General features: G+C 45.5%; 2 protein-coding genes across 2 annotated transcripts; both read right to left on the reverse strand.

The window, feature by feature from the left end:
* Nucleotides 1–19766: 19766 nt before the first annotated feature.
* Nucleotides 19767–21760, reverse strand: LOC117851942 (xyloglucan O-acetyltransferase 3). The gene is made up of 3 exons (XM_034733851.2): nucleotides 21239–21760; nucleotides 20850–21148; nucleotides 19767–20761 (listed from the first exon to the last, which is right to left on the reverse strand). The coding sequence occupies exons 1-3, from the start codon at nucleotides 21702–21704 to the stop codon at nucleotides 19976–19978; spliced, it is 1551 nt and encodes a 516-aa protein (XP_034589742.1). The 5' UTR covers nucleotides 21705–21760; the 3' UTR covers nucleotides 19767–19975.
* A 743-nt stretch (nucleotides 21761–22503) lies between these two features.
* On the reverse strand, nucleotides 22504–24957 carry LOC117853949 (xyloglucan O-acetyltransferase 1). The gene is made up of 2 exons (XM_034736225.2): nucleotides 24208–24957; nucleotides 22504–24092 (listed from the first exon to the last, which is right to left on the reverse strand). The coding sequence occupies exons 1-2, from the start codon at nucleotides 24416–24418 to the stop codon at nucleotides 23014–23016; spliced, it is 1290 nt and encodes a 429-aa protein (XP_034592116.1). The 5' UTR covers nucleotides 24419–24957; the 3' UTR covers nucleotides 22504–23013.
* Between the last annotated feature and the right edge of the window lie 462 nt (nucleotides 24958–25419).

The following is a 25419-nucleotide window of genomic DNA, read 5'->3' on the forward strand; positions in this document are numbered from 1 at the left end:
AAGACGAGTTTCGTCACTCCATTCGGGACATACTACTTTGTGAGAATGCCTGAGGGGCTCAAGAATGCGGGGTTAACTTTCTCAAGAATGATAACAATAGTTCTAAGCACACAGCTTCAAAGAAACATCCTAGCTTATGTGGATGATATCGTGGTAAAAAGTGACAAACATAAAGATCATATTCATGACCTCGCAGAAACCTTTGCTAATCTGAGGGCTGCAAACTTAAAGCTGAATCTAGAAAAATGTGTATTTGGAATTCAACAAGACAAGGTCCTAGGATGCCTAGTCTCAACCAAGGGCATCGAGGCTAATCCAGACAAAATCAAAGCTCTAATCGACATGAAAGAACCAGTTTTGGTAAAAGATGTGCAAAAATTGATAGGAAGAATAGCAGCCTTCAACAGATTCATTTCGAGAGCTGTTGAAAGAAGTCTACCCTTTTTCCAAGTGTTGTGAAGCTCCAAGAAGTTTGAATGGGGAAAGCAGCAAAGCAAAGCCTTCGAAGAACTTAACGACTACCTAACAAACATGATGAAACTATGCCCGCCCAAGCCAAAGTCCCCCTTGCTATTGTACTTTTTAGCCTCGAGGTCTGCAGTTAGTGTTGCCTTAGTCCAAGAAAAAGAAATCGAGGGCACTCTAAGAAAAACCCTAGTGTGTTTTGCATCAGAAGCACTATCAGGGTCAAAACTGTTCTACTCAGAGTTCAAAAAATCGCCTACGATGTAATCATGGTAGCGCACAAATTAAGACATTATTTTGAAGGTCACAGAATAGTAGTAGCTACCAACCAGCCGCTTCATGACCTATTCACAAATAGAGAAGCCTCGGGAAGAATAATAAAATGGGCATCAGAGCTATCTGAGTACGTGGTGGATTTTGAAAAAAGAAGCGCAATCAAATCACAAGTCTTAGCTGATTTCATAGCAGATTGGACATGTCCATGTAATAGCCAAACTGAGGAGATCGAGGTCCCATGGATCATACAGTGTGATGGGGCTCGGTGTGATAAGGGGGTTGGAGTGTCAGCCATCATCACTTCACCCTCGAGTGTGAAAATCAAATACGCCGTGAGGCTTGATTTCAAAGGCAAAGCAAGGTCCACCAACAACAATACATAATATGAGGCATTGCTTTTGGGGCTAAGGAAAATGAAGGCTCGGACTAGCAAGTTTTCATTGTGAAATCAGATTCAAAAGTAATACAATTGCACATTGAGAAAGAAAGTAAGGCTAGAGAGCCGGAGCTTGTGAAGTACCTAGCCGCAGTGAGATCAATGGAAAAAATATTTCAAGGGGTTCACCATCTAGCACATCCCAAGGGTAGAAAACGATGAAGCAAACAAGTTAGCAAAAGCAGCTGTGCAAAACCAAACCATGCCGCCAGACGTATTTTACAAAGTCATTCATTCACCATCAACAAAGGAGCAAGCCTCGAGGGTTTTAAATGCAATCACTAGATTCGACTAGAGGGCTCCAATTATGGCCTATCTCAGAGGACATTACGAGCCTCACGACGAGGCTGAACTAAACAGAATGAAGCTGTTGACACCTTTTTTGACATGTGTCAAAACTGGCGTCAAAACGAAATAGAGATGCCGATGCACTGAAGGGCAACGACTTGTGAAAACGGCCGATAGAGTCACAGAGGTTCAGCCGATGAAAGGTGATAAAGACCCAGCAGATGAGGATGAGAAGTGTCAGCCGATGAAAAGTGATAAAAAATGGGGACCCAGCCGATGAGGATGGGAGGTGTCAGCCGATAAAAGGTGATTGGGACCCAGCCGATGCGAGCAAGAGGATTCCAGCCGATCGGAGATATTAGAGTCCGACCGTTAAAAGGCAAGAGAGTCTTGATCGGCGAAGATATTGCGAGACAATGGATGTGGAGTTGATTGAGGGAGGCCAAATTTGTTTATGACTCTTGCTTGAGTCGTTTTATTTAGAAAAGTTTGTTTCTTTAGGTACAGATATTGTATTACGTTGTAATAGACTATAACTAGGTGCGAGATCTGAAAAGTATGTACACACAAACAAACAAATCTACTTTATTCGTAAATTACTTTCAAGCCGACGACTTCGCCAAAGTTCTCTTTTTCATCATGAGTTCTTCCAAGCTAGCAGGGATACATCATCTTGATCTCCGACTGGATTGTAAGTTCTGCGTTTATCGAGTAATTTCTAGGCTTTAACTTCCGGCGCATCGCTGTTGTTTCGTCTAAATTTATTCATCAAGTTATCGATATTTGCTAGATCTACAAGTTTATTTGTTTAAATCTTGCTTCTTTAGGTTTTATCACCGCTATCCAGCTTGGAATAGGTTCCGATCGGCTTCTTATCCTGTTTTTTCAATCAAGAGCTGTTCTATAACCGATTAGATCTGTTTCAAGTGTTGTCTGTGTAGCATTGTTTAGGTTGCGTTTCAACAGTTCCTTTGCATTGGTTACGCATACATCGACTGACCTAGCCGATCATCTTTTTCTATATCGATTACCTAGCCGTTACGATCTTCTAGAGCTAATCGGAACATCAGCCGATTCACTCTTGAATTTAACGTCTTCTTTGCCCTTATCAATTAGCAGGTCAAATTGACTGGCACACCATGGATCGAGAGGGTTACAACTTGTGCTTGAGCGAAGCAGATCTCTCAGGTTTTGTGTGTTAGTACGCGAAGATCCCTGCCCGATTTTTGCATCAACACACTTTTGGCACGCCCGATGGGACTACGAGCAGTTTTCAACATGTCTATTCCGGAACCTTCTGATCTCTCAAACAAAAACATCATGGAGGTTATGGAAGATGATCTTAAGGAGGATCAGAAAAGTGATCTAGCAAGAGCTATGGAGGAATATAAATTGATGTACTTGAGATCCTATAGCCTTACCAAGAGGGGAGAAGTTATTAAAAAGCATGATTTTCCAACCCCTTGTCATATCACTATCGATGAGAATCCAGGGAAGATGTAAGAATTGGTCAACCAAGCTGTTCATCAAGTGTTGATCAATCAATCTTCAGTGATGACCAACACCGTTCACAACACTATCGTCAACACTTTACTCGGGGGAGCTTCTCAAGGTTATCAAGGTCTGGCCTATGAATCCCCTAGTAGGGGGAATAGTGCCCCAATCGGAAACTTCATGATAGCACCTCGTATGACTCATTCGATTTCTCAGTCGATGTAGTCAAGAGGAGGTTACAATATTACGCCACCACTGACACCCAATGCTACACTACCTCCACCGATGCAGATGGGGACTCAGACTTCCCCAGTATATTCTACTCCATCGCCGATGACTTCATCATCGGTGCGATGGGGAGCAGCAGGAACACCAATCGGATGGAACCCGATCACTGGGTTTGGAATGCCTCTGGGGTTGTTAACCCCATCCATGGGGTCTCATATACAGATACCACAGGTGTTGACTCCTCAACCAATGACCCAGCATCAACAGAAAGATACTTCAAAACTCAATGGGGGAATCGGCACTTTGATTCCTCATCAAGACGGGTCAACAATGGTATTGTATAATGAGGAGGCAGGCACACTATAGCACGTTAAACTTCCTCAGTGGCAAGCATCGGCTTCTCAGCTGATAGTTCAGCCGCAGCCTCAGCAACAAGCATCGGCTGCTATACTGATAGTTTTGCCACAACTACAGTAACAAGCATTGGCTTTTCAGCCGATGATTCAGCTGATCATGCTGCAACAACCACATACTGCACACCAGTAGGTAGATTGGGCTGCAAAGATAGCTGAAGTCATGCAAGATCAGTTCGGGTTAAAACCTAAACAGCAGACTTACATGTACAGAACGCCGTATCCACCTGCTTACGATCTGCTTCATTTTCCCATTCGGTAAAAAGTACCTGACTTTACCAAGTTCTCTGGACAAGATGATACTTCTACGGTAGAGCACGTCAACCGATTCATTATTCAATGTGGAGAAGCAGCTGCGCAGGATGCGTTGAGGGTTTGGTTATTCTCATTGTCTTTGTCCGGATCGGCCTTTGTGTGGTTCACGTCACTTACAGCGAATTCTATTATTTCTTGGGCCAATCTGTAGAAGCAGTTTCATAAATACTTCTTTGCTGGAGTCCACGAGATGAAGCTCACGGATCTGACTTGTTTGAGGTAGAGGAGTGATGAGTCAGTAGCTGGCTTTATACAAAGATTCAGAGAAGTCAGAAACAAATGTTATAGTTTGGTCCTAAGTGATAGCCAACTAGTTGAAGTAGCCTTTCAAGGACTCTTGCCGCACATCAAAGAAAAATACGCATCACAAGAGTTTGAAAGTCTAAGTCAACTTGTGCATCGGATGTCAAACTAGGAAGTGCGCCCTTATGAGCAGAAGAGGAACTTCTAGAAGAGGGTTGCATATGTGGAGTACTCCGATTCGGATGAGGAGAAGGAAATCGGCTTGGCTGAATGGGTCAAAAACAAGAAGCTAGTTTTGTGTCCATTTGGCAGGAAAGAACCTGAAAAGTTTGGGTTCGATACTACCAAAGCTGACAAAATCTTTGATTTTTTGTTGCAAGAGGGGCAGATAAAGTTGTCGCCCTATCATACTATCCCATCGGCTAAAGAGCTCAAAAAGATCAAATAGTGCAAGTGGCATATTGCTACGTCTCATGATACAAATGAGTGCAAAGTTTTCCGCTAGCAGATCCAATCAGCTATTGAGCAGGGAAGACTTAAGTTTGAAGTCCCTACAAAGCCAGCAAAGTTGATGAAAATCGACCAGCACCCTTTTCCAACTAACATGGTGGAAGTTGGTGATAAGGGTGCAATCTAGACCAAAGTGTTGACTTCAGAATCGGCCAAGAAGAGTGGAGCTGTGGATCCTAAAGTTCAGATATCGGCAGATGTCATCAAGGGAAAAGGTTGATTAGAAGAAGGAGAAGGTTCAAAGGGACCTCGTAGGTCGATTACTTCTCAAGAATTGCTCAACAAATTCCAAAGGCATCAAGAGAAAGCAAGGCACAGGGAAGAGAAGATATGTCACCATGAAGATCATTGGAGGTGCACGTTCTTCATATACTGCGGGAAGAAGGGATCAAACTACCATCGGCTGATAACTGCCCTGTGTGCAATGGTTTGTGTCAGGATAGCCGATCGTTCAAGAGGCCATGCTTTGATGATAGAAATCGCAAGCTGATCATCAGAAATAGATCTGATTATGGTGACAGGCGTATTCCAGTGCATGGTCGACTGCGGGGCAGGGTCAATGTGCATGATTGGCTGGGGGGTAGAAATGGCGTACCTAATTAGCTAGAAGAAAGGGCCAATGAAAGAGTCCCTGATGAGGAGCCGATGTGTCGTGAACTAGAGCGGCAGCGTGCATCACATCATGGTGGTGCGAAGCACCCTAGGTGGTGCCCAGAAGGTTTGACCAAGTCCCAGAAGAGAAGAGTTCAGCGCTTGCGCTAGTGGGAATAGCAAGAAGAAGAAGAAAAACGTGCCTTAGAGAGGAAAGGAGTCAAATCCCAAGTATGGTGCATCAAAACGAAAGCCGATAATGTGGATGATAACCATAAATCGGCTGCAGACATCAACATGGTCTTCGTTCTGCCGATGGAGTTTATGGCTCCAGCTAATCATAGTGAAATATCGGAAGCAGAGCGAGGGATTGCGCAGTTAACCTTAGAGCCGATGCCGACTACCTTTGAGAAGCCTAAGGATGAAAAGCATCAGCACTTAAAAGCTTTGTTCCTCAAAGGATAGGTTAATGGGAGGCCAGTTACCAAGCTGCTAGTGGATGGAGGTGTGGCGGTAAATATCATGCCATATGCCATGTTTCGCAAGCTTGGAAAGGGCAAAGAAGACTTGATGAAAACGGATATGATGCTGAAAGACTTTGAAGGAAACATCTCACCAGCTCGGGGGGCACTCTGCGTTGATTTGATGATTGGATGTAAGACCTTACCTACCACATTTTTCGTCATTAATGGTAAAGGGTCATATAACATGCTCTTAGGTCGAGATTGGATTCATGCCAATTCCTGTATCCCATCTACAATGCATCAATGCCTCATCCAGTGGATCAGCAATTCAGTGGAAGTTGTCCCTTCCGATTCCTCTTTCAGCATTGCTGCGACCGATGCCTAGCAGTGGAGTTGTGAACAAGTAAGTTGTATATCTGGAAAAGCCTGGGATACAGACTTCTTGAAGGTGTCCGATTTTGGACTATAGCTGATCCAAGCAGTCGGCTCAGAAGAATCATCTTGATGGATGAGTTCATTGAAGATGATGGGAAGCTTGGGCATGGGTTTACGTCGGCTGATGAATTAGAGCAGGTAGATCTTGAAGATGGTAGCAAGCCAAGGTCGAAGTACATTAGTGCTAAGTTAGATGCTGAGTATAAGCAAGAATTGATTAAGTTACTTAGAGAGTTCAAAGACTTCTTCACTTGGGAATATTATGAAATGTCTGGTTTAGACTGATCTATTGTTGAACATCGGTTGCCTATAAAGCTAGGGTATCTGCTGTATCAGCAGCCTGCACGGCATTGTAATCCAAAAATGTTGCCTAATATTAAAGCTGAGATTACAAGATTAATTGAAGTTAACTTCATTAGGCAGTGTCATTATGTTGAATGGATTTCTAATGTTGTTATTGTATACAAGAAGAATGGAAAGATACGAGTTTGTATTGATTTCAGGGATCTCAACAAAGCCTCGCCGATGGATGGTTATCCGATGCCAGTAGCCGATGTGCTGATAGATGTTGTTGTAGGGCACAGAGTTATTAGTTTCATGGATGGTAATGCTGGGTATAACCAGATATTTATGGCTGAAGAAGATATTTCCAAAATGGCCTTTAGGTGTCATGGGCACGTCGGCTTGTTTTAGTGGGTCGTCATGACTTTTGGATTGAAGAATGTTGGGGCTACATATCAACGGGCCATGAATTATATTTTCCATGAACTCATCGGCAAGATAGTGGAGATTTACATCGATGATGTTGTGGTTAAATCAAAAGAATGCCAAGAGAATTTGGCCGATTTACGCAGGGTTCTGGAGTGTACAAGGAAGCATGGACTGAAGATAAATCCAAATAAGTGTGCTTTTGGTGTATCGGCTGGACAGTTCTTGGGTTTCATAGTACATGAACATGGTATCGAGGTTAGTCAGAGGATCATTGGTGCCATTAACAAAGTTGTTGCTTCAGAAAATAAAACTGAGCATTAGTCATTGATCGGCAAGATTAATTTCATTCGAAGTTTCATATCAAACTTGTTTGGAAGAATTCAGCCGTTCAGTTCATTGTTAAAATTAAAGGTTGATAAAGAATTTGTTTGGGGAATGGAACAACAAAAGGAATTAGATGATATCAAGCGGTACTTAGTGTCACCTCCGGTGTTGGTACCTCCCTAGGAACATAAGCCATTCAAGTTGTACTTATCTGCTGATGAGCGTGACATCGGATCGGCCCTTGTTCAAGAGTTTGAGGGTAAGGAACGGGTGATTTATTACATGAGCAAGAGACTCTTGGATGTGGAGACCAAGTATTCTCCAGTCGAAAGGCTCTATTATCGGTTGAATGCGTCGTCGTATGCAAAGATGATGTATAGGCTAGTGGTGAAAGAGATGAGCTTCCACGATTCTAAGTTTATGGTGCTATCATCTGGAATCAGGCTTTTTAGTCTGTTGTACTCAAGACTGCTAGAAAGTTTTTCCCTAGGCTTCACGAGATCGGTAAAGAAAGGTTTTATTGGCAATTGCCCAAAAGCAAGTTGGCGGGGTGCTGCCGATGGGTGATAAAATTCATAGGTCGGGTGTTGACCTTTCCCGGCAAAGAAGTTGGCTGGAAGAATTCCAAGCGTGATGATTGCTGCAAGATCTTCTGCGCTAAATGTGGCCATGGCAAAATTGAAGCTGATGGGTAATTCAAAAGGAGAGTTCTCATCATAATAAGCATACCAAACTGTTGCCTTGTCGGTGAGGCCATTATAGAAGCATCTGAAAAAATCAGCCACCTCAGAAGGAGACTATCTGTCGCCAGGGAAGATGGAGACAGCTTCACCGTAAGATGTGCATCGGTGGGTTTCAGGACTTGCATCTTCTAGCTGATCTTTTGGGAAGGACATTTTCTTGATGTCCTGCCCCAAGACATGTTGCAGGTGTAGGTTAAGCCATAAGTTGATAAACCACCAAGGGCCACCTAAGTTGCCGATGGGTTGTCTGACCGATAGCTTGATGGACACCTGGTGCAGCAAGTGATAGACAGATCCAAGGAGGTGTTTCCCTAAGGGAATTGAATTCCCCATCGACAGCGCTTCGGCTAGGCTTTGAAGATTGGTAGTTGGTCCAGCCAATCTTCCACAGAAAATGAACTTGTCCAGCCACATGTTCAAGAAAGCAACATGTTCCTTAGCATCGATAGTGCCCATTTTGGCATAACGGCTGATGTAGCCTTTCCATCCGCCGATGGTTTTTGTTTCTAGCCAATGAGAGGGCTTCGCAGGAAGGGTGAGTGTGCTATCGGCAGAAGTGATGTCTAAGCCCGTCAGCATCAGAACGTCAGCTAGTGTGGGCGTCATTGGCCCGTGACCAAACAAAAATGCATTCAGAGTATCTGACCAGAGATATGATGCGGCAATTAGCATAGACTCATTTCTGGCCATATTTGACAGGGAAAGGGTGATGCACTGGTTGATGTTGTATTTCTCCCAAAGAGGTCTTTTTGAAGCTGCTATTCTGAGATACCAGTCTTTCCATCTAGCTATATGACTAGGCTAGGATCTAAAGGCTTGACTCCAATCAGTTAAATCCATGGATGCAAGCTTAAAGGGGATCCTATTGGTTTCTAAGTTGATCAGATCTGTTGGGTCAGGATTCCCCATAGGGCCTAAGCAGACAAATCCGGGCTTATCATCTATAGGGATGGTGATCCTATTCCTAAGTTCCTGAGAATGCGGACATTTCTAGATCAGATGAGGAAAAGCAAGAATGCAGAAAGAATGACGGGAGATAGAAAACATACCTCGGGGATTGAAGAAAGGCTCGCCATGGATGAAGCAGACTTATGACTTGAAGCAACCATTGGGGAACACGGATGGGTCACCGCAGATCGCTTTTTTGTTCGAGGAAGGAAAAGATCAAGATCTATTTTGATGCACAAAAGGGTGAGCCGGTAGAGGAGGAAGATGATGGCCGTGGATTTATAGTCTTGCCTGTGAAGGGTATGTATGACATTTCATCCACAGTCCGCACGAAATACGAGAAGCTGTTGTTCGCAGGCACTTTTTCAGGATGGTAAATCATGGCCAAGAGAATTTTGGAAGCGAAATATATATTTCACTCCGAAACTAGGGGCATGTGTTGACACCATTTTTTGACATGTGTCAAAACTAGCGTCAAAAGGAAGCAGAGATGCTGATGCATGACAGAAGGGCAACAGCTAGTGAAAATGGCTGATAGAGTCACAGAGGTTCAACTGATGAAAGGTGATGAAGACCCAGCCGATGAGGACAGGAAGTGTTAGCCGATGAAAGGTGACTGGGACCAACCGATGAGGATGGAAGGTGTTAGCCGATGAAGGGTGACGGGGACCAGCCGATGCGAGCAAGAGGATTCCAGCCGATCGGAGATATTGGGGTCCGACCATTAAAAGGCAAGAGAGTCTTGATCGGCGAAGATATTGCAAGACAATGGATGTGGAGTTGGTCAAGGGAGGCTAAATTCGTTTCTGACTCTTGTACGAGTCGTTTTATTTAGAAAAGTTTGTTTCTTTATGTACAGATATTGTATTGCGTCGTAATCAACTAGGACTAGAAGTCTTGAGTTTAGTATATAAATAGAGACACTGCAAGGTCTGAAAAGTATGTACACACAAACAAACAAATCTACTTTATTCGTAATTTACTTTCAAGCTGGTGACTTCATAAAAGTTCTCTTTTTCTTCATGAGTTCTTCCAAGCTAGCAGGGCTGCATCATCTTGATCTCCGGCTGGATTGTAAGTTCTGCGTTTATTGAGTAATTTCTAGGCTTTAACTTCCGGCACATCGCTGTTGTTTGGTCTAAATTTATTCATCAAGTTATCGATATTTGCTAGATCTACAAGTTTATTTGTTTAAATCTTGTTGCTTTAGCTTTTATCACCGCTATCCAGCTTGGAATAGGTTTCGATCGGCTTCTTATCCTATTTTTTCAATCAAGAACTGTTAGTACGCAAAGGTCACCGCCCGATTTTTGTGTCAACAGAAGCAAAGGGCTAGGGCTATGCCACAGTCGATGGAGAATTACAGAAATCCGAAATATTGGCTCCTTGGCTACAATGTATAACCTTAGAAAGTGGCAAAGAATTGCTAGCTGAAATCCACAGTGGATTTTGCGGTTCTCGCATCGGAAACAGAGTTCTAGTGGGCAAAGCTGTAAGGCAAGGTTTTTCTGGCCAACCGCGATCTTCAAAGCTCGAAGCTTAGTAAGAACTTACGAGGCTTGTCAAAAAATAGCTGATCAGCATAGAGCACCTTCACTACCTGTACAGCTAATATCGCCAACCTAGCCGCTGTAGAGATGGGACATGGACTTGGTGGGACCCCTACCAACTGCTCAAGACAACTGCAAGTTCGCAGTAGTGGCAGTCGACTACTTCACCAAATGGATCGAGGCTAAGCCATTGGCAAACATAACCTCGAGTTCTGTGCAAAAGTTCTTTTGGCAGAATATCATCTGCAGGTTCGAGGTCCCCAGAGAGCTAACAATGGATAACAGAAAATAGTTCAATTGTAATGATTTCAAGGAATTCTGTGTAAGCATAGGAACCAAGGTAAAATTTGCCTAGTATACCACCCCCAGTCCAATGGAGCTGTAGAAAGAGCAAACGGCATAATCTTTTTGAGCATCAAAGAATACCTGTATGACCAAAAGAAAGGGAAATCGATAGATGAACTCCCAAAGGTCATCTAGTCTCACAACACCACAGCCTCAAGAGCAATGGGTTTTATACCCTTCCGGCTTTTGTACGGTTCTGAGGCAATGACTCTTGAAGAAATTAAGAACAAAAGCTTAAGAGTGCTCAAGATTGAGGCTCCGGACAATGAGAAGATCGATAAAGATATGATAGAGCTTGACATACTCCAAGCAGCAGAAAACCTTGACAAGTATCAAAAGAAACAAGAAAATGGAGGGATGGGAAAGTAGTGAAAAAAGAAATCAAGGTAGGAGATCTAGTTATCAAAAAGAGAAAGAACTGGGAGAACCTCGGGAAGTTACAAGAAACTTGGGAAGGGCCATATGTTGTCACTCGAAGCAACAGGCCAGGATCCTTTTATCTCGCAGATCAGCTTGGAGCAGAGTTACCACATTCTTGGAACATGGATAACTTGCGCAAATATTACTCATAGTCGCCACACTTGTAAAAGCCTTCGGCTTGTGAATCTATAAAAAACGTCGAGGGTAGAAAATTTACTTTCTCGCATTTACTTTCCTGCAAACGGACCATACTCTTTTCCTTGCTGGGGGGCTCCACACTGGAGGCAAGGGTTTTAATGAGGTGGATCCATGTGAATCTTTTACATTCTAATGAAGTACAATTCCCCCTTACCTCATGTTTGTCAAGCCTCGAAGGGGCTATCACATTGCGTTTCTGGACAAGCAAGACTTGCATTTCTGTGCAAGCTAAAACAAAAACCAACAACAAGTTGTGGCAAAACCTAGCATTTTCGTGCGACGAAAAACTTGCATTTCCGCGCAAGCATTGGGCAAAAGCAACAAGTTGCAACACCAATTTTACTTTTCGAATACCTTGAACCTTGCGTTTCTGCGCAAGCGAAACATCTCATATCTCTGCGAAAAAAGAGTTGTGTTTCCGCGCAATCTCTAGGCAGAAGCAACAACAAGTTGCAGCATCAGCTTTACATGATCAGCGTTTATCCAAAATTTTATCTAACCTCACAGGTCTACAAGCTTTATGGTCGAAGCAACAAAGAGTTGCGATTTTGACCTAACTTTTTGTCAAATTTTTTAAGTCCACAAAACTTGGAACAAGTTTTTGTCAACTTATCATTACAATACATGAATATATAAACTTTAATAAAAATTACATCAAAAGATAAAAGTTCCTAGGACAACTCAATCACTGATCAAAAGGGTATCAACAACCAAAATTCACACAAAGTAATGAAAGGGGGTGACGTTTTTCGCAAAAATAGTTTTCATCCCTTTGTGTGAAAATTACGCTAAAGCAACAGATCAATAACCCCCTTGAGGCTAATCAAAATTTCACACATCAAAAACCTTGTTAAACAAACATGCTCGATCTTTAATAGCTACAACAAAATCTTTGTAAAAAACAATAGGGGGGGTAATGTTTTTTCAAGAAAAAATAGAATTTATTCCTATATTCTACAAGTTTTGTTACAAGTCAAAATGACAATTCAATCACATGACCAGGTTTCGAACCTCAAAACTCTGCAGCATCACACACAAAGGCTAAGTCAAATTCGCGGCTTTGTGGGCTAAGGGGCTCCGACTTCACCCTCAAGGCTTGAGGTATTTCTTCTTCTACTACACCAAGTGTACAATCATCCAACATAAAGCTTTGCACAAAAAAGCATTCGCAGCAAAAACTCCAGAAATCTTGAAAACTAGCGTCAGGATGAAAAAGAATGATAGAGACACCAAGTGTGCCCACTAGCAACAACGTTCACATGATGGAATCGAAGGGGAAGTATGTCCTGCACAGGCCCATCACCAAGGACCTACGCAGGTTAAGTTACAACCAATAACTGTTTCAGTACTCAAACCGTACCTATACATCAAAAGATCAGACTTTTTCAGACTAGAACCTAAACCTCATGATGCTCTGAGTTTCCCGCCTCCTGATTGTTTTTCTCTTCCAGTTCAGCCTCTTTAACCTATCATAAGAAAAAAGGAAAACCGTAAGCAAAAAGAAGAGTACCTTAGCGAGCTTTCTTACAAAGGAAAAAAGATACGAACCTTTGCAAGATGATCTTGGGCAAGTAGTTTCGCATAATCACGTTCGGAAGCCGCCCAAAACTGCTTTAAGAAATTCTTCTTTACAATTTGCACATTCTTGGACATTTCTTGTACATCGAGCTTCAAGGCTAAGAGAAATTGATAGCTATGTGCCCCGAATTTCAGAGAGTCTGAGCAGCCTTCCCCCTCAAGCATGTTTAGAGTACCCTCGCAGCACAAAGAAACGGCATAGTTGCTAGCGCCTGCAATAACATAAGGCAAGGACTTGAACTCTTTGTCCATCCAATCAAACATTTCCTTAGCACCAGTATTGTTAGGAAAGGGGAGTGGCTCCGCCCCAAATTCAGCCAAGGCAAGTTTGTATCCTTCATGGATCTGAGCAAAGCGGGCCTTCAGCATTTGTTCCGCCCCATCAATAAAACCTTTCTAATCCTTGAGGCTCTTCCCTAATTTATGAATCAGTGAATCATTTTCAGTACAAGACTTTGCAAGCCCCTCATTGTTTTTCCTTAGATCATTGCATGTCATCACAAGAAGGTATTTGTTCTTCTTAAGCTCAGCATTTTCTTCCTTAAGTGAGTTACAGAGACTATCCAATGCGGATTTCTCTTTCCTCAACCTCGACATTTCAATCTCAAGCTCAAGAATTATAGCACTCTACTCAAGCAGAACTTTCTCTTTATCTTGAAGCCTGTTAATAGCAACCTTGCAAGCAATTACATCCTAAGAAAAAGCAAAAAGTATATCAAGGAAAAAATTCAAACGGGTGAAGAAAAAACACTAAGACCAACAGCAAAAGTCACACCTTGTAGCCGAGGATAACTGTGATCCTCGCCAAATGATCAGGGTCATAACAGCGCAAAGATTTTTCATATTCTACAAAATAAAAGAAAAAATCCTAAGCAAAGGTCTCATAAAAAAGAGAGCTAAAGAGAAATCCAACAAAATACTAACCCTCAGGATCAAAATAACTGCCCCGGGTGTCACTTTGAATAGAAGCCTTAACCCTCATAGGAGCATGAGGATTTTTCCCTTCATCTTTAGCAATTTCACCCTCCTCAAGAAACCTCGGAAGAAACATTGATCTTAGACGTCTCCTTCAAAGTTGCTTCCACCATCTCACCTACAACCCGAAGTGAGTCCCTCGATCCCGATAGTAGTGGAGGATTGAAAGGATCATCATCCTCACCTGACCCAGCACATGGACAGCTAGTAATTTCTCCTTAAGATATGTTCCGAAAGCCTTATTCTATTCCAGCACAGACTGAGGTGGGGTAGAACCCTTGGGTCCACCCTCAGAAGCAATGAGGGTTCAATATATGGCTCTCTAGCTACACCAACTGCATTTTGCAATTCCATCAAAAATTTAGTGGAAGCACCACTAGCATCCATGAAGCTTAATTCAGGTAGGAATTCGATGTCATTTTTACTTGATGGAGTAGCCAACGGCTGCTCCGCCGACTCCACACCACCAAGCACAACCGAGTCAGGATTAGCCTTCTTGGCAGAAACAACAGCCTCGGGGTGCAACTCCTTTTGAGTAGGAGAATCAAAAGTCTTGTCATCAAGCAAATCTCGCAAAGGGGAAACCAAAGATGAATCCTCATTCAAAAAGCCATCATCATCGTCATCATCATCTAAGACACTCACAATTCGTAGTCCAGATTTCTTGGCAGCCTTCTTAAGCTTCAAACCTGCCAAAGCCCCCACAGCCTCGAGCTCAATCTTGGAATCAACAGCTTTAACCTCGAGCTTTTGAGTCAAGGGTTTCAAATCCTCCACAGGATCGAGCCTTTTGCTGGAAGAACCTAACGCTTGATCATCAGAAGAGCCTTGACTAAGAAGACTTTTCCTTTTAAGGGCCTCAAGACCAGGAGCCATTGACTTCTTCCCAACTTCAACAACGGCCATGATAGACAAATCTTCAGCTTTCCTTTTCTTTTTCCCTTTACCTACATTGCTACCAATTTCCATAGAACCAGTAGCACCAGCCTCGTGCATCCGCTTCGAGGGTTTACGAGGCTTGACTGGAGGCTCTACTTCTATTCCCATCTCAGAAAATACATGGTTCAGTTGGACACCATGTGTAACAATCTTGCAAGCCGATAGATATTCACTCTCATGATAAGGCCCTAGGATATCAACAGCACGTCTCTCAACCTCATCAACAAAAAGACCAACATTCGCCCCCTCCGGCAAGCTCAAACCAAAGAGAGGGAAAGGAATCGGCCTGTGGTACCACGTTACAGTTTTCATCACGATTTCCTTCAGCGTCCACCCATGAGAAAGGGGCCAAATGTCCACGGCTAGAAATTTGTCAAACAAATCCCATCCGACAACAGCTGAAAACGCAAGAACAAAAGCATCCTCGCAAGTCCGGAAAGCTTTCATCATCCCAACAGTGCGAGCTGATGTAATGTTAAGAGGAGACATCAAACTATAGAATGGGTAAAATGGCTGACCAAAACCAGAAGCCTCGGACATGTCAACCTTGACATTGAACTAGTAAGCAAGCCAATCATCGTCACATATGTTCTTTTGAGCTACAGAGAGCTTGACTCTAGAAACTTTCTTATTTTCATTTTTCCTCTAGGCCGTGAATGTACAACAACCAAACTAAGTCTCGAAAGCCTCTTTCTCATCGTCAAATTGAACTCTCTTTTTCTGAATATGAAGCTCGTAGAGCCTTGCAAAACCATCTACATCAACAACCCCACCAAAGGTGCGCTCGATCCAGAAAAACTTAGAAAGTGTCACAAAAGCATTAGGCGTAAGCTGGTGAAGCTTGGCCCCATACCTGTCCAGGATCTGAGGCAATATCTTGTCACATGGAAAACATAGGCCAACAATGAAAAAATCCCTGAAGACCATAGCCTCGCTAGGATTGGGTTTCGGCACAAGCTCTTCGCCGGGAGGCCTCGCCACATCCTTAGGAAATTAGCCTTTGCTAACATAGAAGTCTATTGCGTTCTGGGAAACCAGCGAACAGCAAAAGCGAAGCATTGGCACATAAGTGTCCTTGCCGGCCATGAGCTTCGAAGGATTAGCCTCGACGTTGGTCAGATTCTCTCCACTATCAGTATCAGAAGAAATCTCCATATGTTGAGGATCCTCAAGATCCTCCTGATTTTGAGAACCCACGCGATCCTCCCGATACTGAGAATCCCCGTGGACCTCGTGTCGCTTGGGAGCGTCCCCACGCAGCCTCGCTTGCTCTTCCAGCTCTTCAGGAGTCATTAACCTTGCAGTTTGAATAGTATGAGGTAGCTAGATAACATACAAAAATAAATCAAACAACAAGTGAAAGAGCAAAAGTAGAAAAGAATGAAAGAGAAGGATAGGAATAATACCTTCGAAGCTAGAAAGATCAATACAAGGAGCAAAAAAACACGAATCTCAAATCAATAAAACGACAACAAACAAGTTCTCAGCAAAGACGTGAGGACAACCTCGAGCAACCTATACCCCCGCCTTTTACAGGGGAGTTAGCGGGTGCAAAGGGACACCTCGAACCACGATTTGAATTCGATACAGCACCCAATTAGAAAGTGACACGTCAGGCGTCAACAGTCACCGTTGGCTCATTTCTCCTCCGATGCTCGAGGGTGATGTTTTAGGTGAGTGATCTCAAAGTCGCGGGTTTGGCCCGTCGAAGTCGACCCTCACCCACGAGGGGCTACTGTTGGGGATCGCCAAAACCTAAATACCCTCGAGCGCCGTCCACAGCATAGGAAACCCTTTGACTTTGCAAGTTTTTCATCAAGTATAAAGAGACGCGGAGCCTTTCTAGCCTCACGAGTTTCAAACTGAGAGTAAAACTCAGTTACCCTTGATCATCGTTAGCAGGTCTCAAGACTAACCTCGCAAGTTGCGTCGGTAGTAAGAAAAGCGGAACCCCTTTAACCTCGCACGCTCTATGGAGGCACCTCTAATAGTAAATCTCATATCCTTGCATCACCTCTGCTCCTGGAAGGACTCGAGGGTAGTGATTGACAACATTAATGGCTAACTCCCACTGGGTTAACCCTCGAGTGTTCGGACTCGGTTCTGGATACTGAGCTTTTATTTTTTTACTCTTTACTCAGGAATGATGCTTGGAGAAGAACTATGCGAGGTTAGGACCTCCCAACAAGACTCAACAAAGCAGGCGCCTCAAGGCTGGGCGTTCATCTCGGATCACGGATGAAGCCTCGAGGCTGGACGATCGGCTTAAAATGAAGATGAAGTCTCGAGGTTAGAGGGCAGAAGACGTGAGAAATGTGACCACGTGAAAAAGTTCAATTTGTACACGTGTTCCTTAATTACCTTTATGTACGGCATATTCTAGGGATATAGTGATTGAGAGAGGACATTTTCGGAATATAAAGTACGGCATATCCTAGGGATATAGTGATTGAGAGAGCACATTTTCGGAATGTAAAGTAGGTCATGGATCACTATAAAAGGGGAGCCCTACCCATTGTAAAGGGATAACCTTTTTCAATTAGAAGGAAGGCTCCGTTTCATTTGTAATTCTAAATCTGTTCAGTGTTGAAATTGTTTGACACCCACAGCCACCCTCCCGCAGGTAGTTGACGCGGAAGAACCTGTTCCCGCTGGAGATGACGGCGTAGTCGAGCCCCAGCAGGAGGCTGACCCAGTTGGTGCTGAGCCTGTCGAGGTAGATCTCCATCCCCGGCATCATCCACTTGGTTTTGAACCTCTCCGGTTGGATGTCGAAGGAGGAGAGAGGCTTGCCGTTGGCGTCGACGACCGGGACGGCGTGCACGAAGAACTCTGTCCACACCGCCATGAGCGTGAAGTTGTGCGCCGGGAAGTGCCATGTCCCGTCGGTGTTTTTGTCCTCCGTAGGCGTCTCGGCCTGCATCATCAACATTAGCGAAACCGTTCTGTCATTTCGACCCTGATAAATCACGAGATCAACGAGCTGTGCCATAAAATGTTAATGGACGCACACGCACGCGCTACCTTAGACAAGAGACAGAGCAGAGAGTCCATCTGGTTGCGCGCCAGCGAGTCACCGATGAAAGCGAGCCGCTTCCCGCAGACGAAGTGGAGAAACCGCTCCGGCACGAAGCGCGGCAGATCGCAGCCGTCGGGCTGCCACCGCCAGTAGAGATGGCTCATCGTCAAGGTCTCACTCATTCTCCCTCAAAATTCACTTTCTGAAAACCTACTTAAGTTTATGGAAAAAAACGTTTTTGAATAAGCTATCTCAAAATCTCTTCTAACAAATTTCCTAGAGAACTTGCAAAAGGTTTTCTATTGACTGTCTTCCAAAAAGTTTTCTCTAGAGATTGTCTTCCAAATTAAAAGTTTTCTAGAGAACTTCTAAGAAAATTCTAGAAAACAGGGAAGGAAGTGAGACAGTGAATGCTAGAGAGTAGAGACCATACAAAATAGTCAGTAGATCTAATTTTTTACTAGGTAGGAGCAAGAGAGTAGATGAGTGCGGAGAGCGGGAAAGGAAAAAAAAAAGGGAAAAAACGAGAAAACAAAAAAGGAAAGCAAACGCATTGCATAAACGTTTATAGAACATAAGTTTGATAAGTTGGATATGATTGCTCCTAAAGAGTTAAGGAAAACATGTAACTTCGATCTTATTTGGCAATAAAGAGTGAAAGCCTTTCGGTTTCCCAACCTAGGCATAATAAAATTTTGTTTGGCCACTGGACTCAGACGTCACAATGGCAAAAAGAATGAAATTAGGCAAAGCAAACTTTCACAAATGTTTGAGGCAAGAGCAAAATATCAGCCATAGAGGAAATGGTAGTCTAGGGACCCACAAGGCTACAACACCCCAATACCTGGTCTTGTGGTTGTGGGCGATATTGGCCATCCAAGGCTCCACATGTACAGTTCGATGTCGCGCATGACGGCGAGGATCACCAGCACCGGCAAAACGACGACGACGCAGGCTACTGCAAATGGAGCAGTACTCTTGCTTGTGAACCTTGGCTTATCACCCCTCAACGGTCACGGCTCGATGGCACAGCAGATTTCACCCCGTCGTTCGAACATTTCTGGGATGTGTGCCTTTTTATGCCGTCGCCGACGCTTCTGGTCAGGCTCATCGTCAAGGTCTCACTCATTCTCCCTCCTCAAGCTCAGAGATGAAGCAGAAAGGACAAGAGCTTTGCCTAGATTCTCTTTGTTATTTTGAGGAGGATAATAAATGAAGAAATAAATGACATCTATCAGCAAGTAAGCAGACTGTAGAGGCATACTATTTCTTGCCTATTTTTCCTTTGGTCTTAATTGACCATACCTTTTTCTATCTTTAAGCATGTGTAATGGGTTTCTAATAGTACATCTCAGCTAGTTTTGGAAAGATGGAATACAAGATCAAACACTTTAATTTGCGGAGCTAGAGCCTGTCATGCAGCAGGAGTCCACCACTATACAGAAATCAGTGTTACCATGTTGGGTGTTGATTTGAAAAACCAAATAGATTAATGCTATTTTGTTATGAGATCAAGTTTGCAACTTTATCTAAGATCTGCATAAATTATTTGTTTTGGAAACCTTATTACTATGTTTCAACTACGTTGAGCTCTATTTTTAGTTTGAATGTGTTACTTGAAGTACTAAATTAATTTCATGTGTTGCCATTTGCTAAAGTATGGGCAGCATTGTGCTGTTTTTCAGACGTTATTTCATTTTCTTTGGGTTGGCTGTCTTCAACTCTTCAAATTTCATAATAGGCTGGTTTGTCAGATTTTATTGCATTTTCTAGGTTGGTTTATGAATTTCATTTATTGCATCTGGACATGTATTATTGCTTTTGCAGTCTACAGTATGTAGGAAAAATGAAGGATGTATTGAGTCTGCATTCAGTTTTGGAACACAATTGTCCTCCAACGAACGATCAATCCAAGCGGCTGCCAAATCATATTAGCTAGTCAGGGCCTCAGGGGATTAAAATCGAGAGAGTGACGTGGGTTGGGTGGTGGAAGTGGATTCACCCGCCAATTCCTTCGTTTTAGCGCACACGAGAGCTGCCCAACGAATCTTACGTGGCGGCCAGGCATCAGCGCACCAGCGGCGGCGGCGGCGGCGATATCTGGGCGAGCCTCTGGAGCAGCACGTCGTTCCACATGTCGACGGGCCCAGGCAGGCACCAGTGCAGGCAGTCGCTGGCGTTCCTCACCCACCGCTTGTCGTAGTGCTTGCCCGGGTGACCATCGGCGCGCAGCATCATGGCCTTGGTCACGTCGAGCACCCCGAACCGCCTGCTCCCGGTTGTCTCCCTCACCCGCGCCACCTCCTCGCTCTGCGCCCTCCTCAGCTCCCACCCGATGCTTTCCAAGCTGATCTCGCCTTCCTCCAGCGGCTGCGTCCGGTTGCAGTATCCGCCGCTGAACCAGGAGCCGTGCTCGAAGTGGTCCGGCGTGTAGGTGCGCAGGAACGTGACGAGGCTGCCCTTGCAGTCCCGGCACCGCGCGATGGCCTCGAGAGCTGCCCTGGCGACGCGGCGGACGGCGTGGACGATGCCGAAGTCGGTGAGGTTGGCCTCGCGGCAGTTGACGCAGCCGACGCGGCGGCCGCCCTCCCAGAGGTAGTTGACGCGGAAGAACCAGTTGCCGCCAGAGATGACGGCGTAGTCCAGCCCCGGCAGGCGGCTAGTCCAGTTGGTGTTGAGCCTGTCGAGGTGGATGTCGAAGGAGGCCGTCGGCTTGCCCTCGGCATCGAGGACCGGCACGCCGTGCGCGTAGAACTCCGTCCACATCGCCATGAGCGTGAAGTTGTGCGCGGCGAAGTGCCATGTCCGGAACTTGTCGAACGCGTCGCGGTACACGTCCGTTGGCGTCTCGGCCTGAACGAACATCGGTTACCCATTCCATACTGGGAATCTAGACAAACTTTAACGGAACTGACACGAATGGCAACCGTTATTTACAGACCTGTGACAGGAGGCAGAGCAGGGACTCCATCTGGTTGCGGGCCAGCGAGTCGCCGATGAAGGCCAGCCGCTTGCCGCGGACGACGTCGAGGAACCGCTCCGGCGAGAACCGCGGCAGGTCGCACCCGTCGGTCTGCCACCGCCAGAACAGGTGGCCGGGGTCCTTGCCGTACTTCTGGCAGTTCTTAAAGTCCGGCAGCGTCGGGCACGTCAGGTTCGTGTAGACTGGGCCCTTGGGCTCCCTCACCCATTTCCCCGCCGACATGTCGCATCTCTCCTCAACTTGTACTCCAACAACACCTACGCACGCAGTAATCAAACGCTTGAACAAATGTTTTGTCGAACTACTGTCGCAGATATTGTAACAACGCACTGTGAAATGGAACTTACTTTGATCGCCTGTTCCTTCAGCTGATGTGCTTGGAGTAGGAGCCGTAGGAGCTGATGACAAATTTGCAGAAGGCAAGGAGATGTCTGAAGGGGAGCTCTGTTCTGGTGCTACTTTGCTTTCGGCAGGGACGATCAGTTCATCGATCTGCTCCTCCTCTCCTGGCACCAGACGGCTGCTCACGTCAAGATCCCATACCAAGGGGCTCTGCGTGAGCACTTCTTCGGCTGCCGTTGGGCCCAAGCGGCGCGACGAGTAATGGACCGAGAAGACGAAGATGGTGGAGAGCACCAGGAGCAGCAGCAGCGAGGTCTTGATGTTCCTCTGCACCACGGCGTTCCACTCGCTGCTGTTGCTGTGCAGCAGCCTCGGACTCACGGTGCTGCTCGAGGAAGGAGAGGTAGGAACTGGGGCCATGCTGGTCTGTTCAGAAGCTGGAACTAAATTTTTGAAGAATACCGGCTTCATTTTGAAGGATGTGTCATGTGTGGATGTTTTCAGTTTGGCTATATTTTATTGGGTTTCAGTTGTTGCAGGAACATTTGGTCACTTCTGGTAGGAACTTGGTGTGGCAGTCGTGCTAGTAGCTCACCAAACTGCACACCTGGCTAGTTTCTGGTCACTACTTGTTGCTTGGGCTCCTTGTTCGTAAATATCAATTCTTGATGTGTATTGACTTCTTGTAATTTTAACGCACCAAAACTTGCCAGAGCCCAGGATTCGTGTCCTAGTATATATGCAAGAAGTAATGTGTCATGTCGAGGTGTGATGATCACGTTGGACCGTGACTTCATCAGCTGGCAATTTGAAAAGCTTACGAACCTATTGCACGACGAGAGGTGACACACTGAAAAAGATTGGGTGGAACTTGGAAGGGGTTTGGATGGTTGAGTTCGGTTGGCCTACGAACGGAGATGCAAAAGGGCAGGTATTAGCTAGTGACAGGGCTGTGTTGATTCGAACTCGATGGCTTCATGGGCAAAGCTCTCACCTGTCACTGCCAGACTAGAGATTGGATGTATGTGGAAATGGATCACCTAACTAGTACAATCACATTTGCTAAAAGCATTCTTAGACAAAAGAATAAGCTAACAAAAATAGTTTGAGCATGAATATGAAGCAAGTTAACCTGCAGTAGTAGATAGATAATGTAGAATCAGCCAAAACAGATCGTGAAAACACGTGAAAATTTGCAGGATTGCAATGGGCCTGAGCACACTTGCAGAAAACGATCCAATTAGTATCCGTGTGAATTCACAAAAGGCCCAACACCGTTATGCTAAAAAAGGGCCCAACATCGTAGGTCATTGATAGGCCGTGCAGGCTCAAATGAAACCTACCTCATCACGTTCCGGATGCCGTGCGCGCACGTCGGGCCGGACAGCCTCGTTGACTACTTGAATCTTCTTTCGCCGCCGACGAGTAATATTAAACTTTTTTTTGAGAGGGGAGTAATATTAAACTTGAACACTACCAAATGTCAAACAATGCATATGCCGGCAAACCCGTCCAACGCCAACCAACGGTTTCCCGAACCCCAACTTAGCTGCAAATGCGCACCCAAAACGAGTTAAATCACCTTCAGATTCCTCACATTTTTTTGCGAATCCTCACAAATTTGTTTGACTTTAACTCTGTCTGCTCGATCTGCAGCACTTATCTTTGTTACCAAAAATGGAGCTGAACACTCCTTGCATCTCATCCTGCATCAACCACGGTCGTCACCATGTGCATCATCATCTCGAATCACGTACGCCCCGCGACAGCCAAGATCCATTCAGCCGCCGGCAACGATCATCTTGGCTAGCATGTCGTTGAACGTGTCGACGAGCCCCGGCGCGCACCAGTGCAGGCAGTCGTTGGCGACGGTCTCCGGCACCGGGCGCCAGTCGTACGAGTGCGCGAAGAGGTAGGGGCCGGGATGCCCGTCGGGCCGCATGGTCGCCAGCCTTGTCACGTCCAGCGCCTCGAACCGCACCCCCCACCGCTGCCTCCTCGCCGCCGCCGCTGCCACCTCCTCCAGGACCACCTTCCTCAGCTCGGCGTCCGCGGCCGCCACCTCAGCCTCCCCGTCCTCGTACGGCTTCGTGCGTGAGCACGCGTCGCGGTGGTTCCAGCTGTGCTTGGTGTCGAAGTGCCCCGGCGCGATGGTGGCCACCGCAACGAGCTTGTCGCCGGTCGAGTTGAAGTTGATGTACTCGAGCGTCCTCCGGATCACCTTGCGGTACACGCCGAGGTAGCCAATATCGGTCTTGTTGATGTCCGGCCGGTTGTAGACGCCGACGACCTCCCCGTCCTCGTAGAACATGGCCGGCCGCAGGAACCAGTGCCCCACAGAGATCACCATGATGTCCATGGCGTCGACGTCCACGGTCCATGGCTCGGTGAGCGAGTCGAGGATCACCGCTTCCTGAGTCATGGCGTAGTCCTCCGAGTGTCCCTCGGCACGCACCAGCAGCGGCGACCAGTAGGTGGAGACGTTGACGCTGTGTGGCGCCGGGAACACCCACTGCCAGAACTTACGCCCGAGGCGCTCCTCATACCGGTGCACCGTCTCCGGCCGCGCCACCGTGGAGAGGTAGCAGACGAGGGCCTCGGCCTGGTTCCGCGCCGTGGAGTCGCCGACGAAGGCCAGGCGCTTGCCCCGCACCAGCCGGAGGAACCCCGTCGGGTCAAGCGCCGAGAGGTTGCACCCCGCCGGCTGCCAGCGCCAGTGCAGGTAGCCCTTGTCCGGCTTGCCGTTGATGACGCATTTCTCAGTGCTCTTCATGTCGCAGTTCTCACTGTCGTACCGCGGGCCGGTGACGCTGTCGTCCCACACCCACTTCCCGTCGCTGTAGTCACATTGCAACCATGCTGGAATCGGCCATGAATGCAATTGATGATGCAGGTTAGCAGCTTTTCTAAAACGATGAAGCCTGTAGCAAGACACGTATATACACATTTCGAAAAAGATATGAAGAACAATTACCTTGAGGAGGTGGGAGAGAAGTGTTCTTGGCTGCTCGTTGTGTTTTGAATTGGTCGAAAAGATCAACGTAGGAGGAGAAGGAAGACGGAGAGGAGTAGAAGATGAAGTAGATGAGGGACAAGGTGAAGAGAGCAAACAAAGAACAACCGAGAAGCCTTCTGGGCTGGGAACAAGGGCCATGATCTGCCCGTTCTTGTGTGTTTTCTCCCATGTCTGATGCTGCAGCAACAAGCCAGCCTTTCTTGATAATCGAGGGATTCACGAGAGTAATGGACAGACGGCTATTGTGCTGTACTATTCTTCACAGGGGTACTCGAGTCGATTGTATGAGAGATTGAAGTCGTTGAACTGCAGATCATCAGCTGGTGGGAAAACTCTAGTTTACAAGGCTTTATTCATGTTGCCGGTAAGACTTGTGGCGCACTGGCGCACAACGGCACATGTAAAAATTGAAGTTGGAGCCACATCGTTCTTTGTTAAAGTCAACAGTCTAGACGTGCGCCAGAGTCTTATTTAAAAAAAGAAAAGAAAAGAGAAGTAAGGTACATTGAAGAAGAACGAGACATAGTTTTATTTGGACATTGCGCAAGTGAAAGACATGGAAATTAGAGTCGAGCCAGGGCCTCGGGGGTTATAGTATACAGAATTTACGTGAGAGTTTTTTTAGTCCTAATTTCTTATTTAGTTTGTGTTGTGAACAAGATATAAAGTTATCTTCCATTGTTTCATGGAGGTAAAATGGTAACTTGAATCATAACAAATAGTGAATATGCACTCATCTTCCACTACAAAACATATTTCCACAATTCTCTGGTACGATTTGAGCTCTCGAGCCCTCTTCCCTCATTCCACCGGAATTCTCATGCCCAGGAAAGAACGAAGCATTAAAACTTAAATAAGTTTCCTGTAAACTCTTGTTTTCTTCTAGTAACTCCATCGTACTAAACGGCCCCATAAATGGGGGAAACAATTATAACTGGCAAATGAAAATATATAAAGAGAATATAAATGAGTCACCAGCTAATGCAAGGGGAACAAAAATTCCAAAATTAGAAGGAAACAAATCCGTTCAAACTTCACATCATTAGAATTAACCAGAATTTGTATAACATAACCCATTTCCATATCCTTTAATTTATTTAGTGTGGATACTCACGCAAATTTCAGAAATCATATATTAAGTTTTACTCAGTTCTAAGCTGCTAATATGAA

The sequence above is a fragment of the Setaria viridis genome, chromosome 4 (assembly GCF_005286985.2).
Source record: "Setaria viridis chromosome 4, Setaria_viridis_v4.0, whole genome shotgun sequence".
Classification (NCBI taxonomy): Eukaryota; Viridiplantae; Streptophyta; class Magnoliopsida; order Poales; family Poaceae; genus Setaria; species Setaria viridis.

Excerpts from the sequence above, each read along its gene's own strand:
- LOC117851942 (XM_034733851.2), bottom strand. The coding sequence starts at position 21,704 with ATGAAGCCGGTATTCTTCAAAAATTTAGTTCCAGCTTCTGAACAGACC. Across the intron at positions 21,149-21,238 it reads TGAAGGAACAGGCGATCAAA|GTGTTGTTGGAGTACAAGTT; the intron begins GTAAGTTCCATT and ends CTGCGTGCGTAG. Across the intron at positions 20,762-20,849 it reads TGCTCTGCCTCCTGTCACAG|GCCGAGACGCCAACGGACGT; the intron begins GTCTGTAAATAA and ends ATGTTCGTTCAG.
- LOC117853949 (XM_034736225.2), bottom strand. The coding sequence starts at position 24,418 with ATGGGAGAAAACACACAAGAACGGGCAGATCATGGCCCTTGTTCCCAG. Across the intron at positions 24,093-24,207 it reads TTCTCTCCCACCTCCTCAAG|CATGGTTGCAATGTGACTAC; the intron begins GTAATTGTTCTT and ends GGCCGATTCCAG.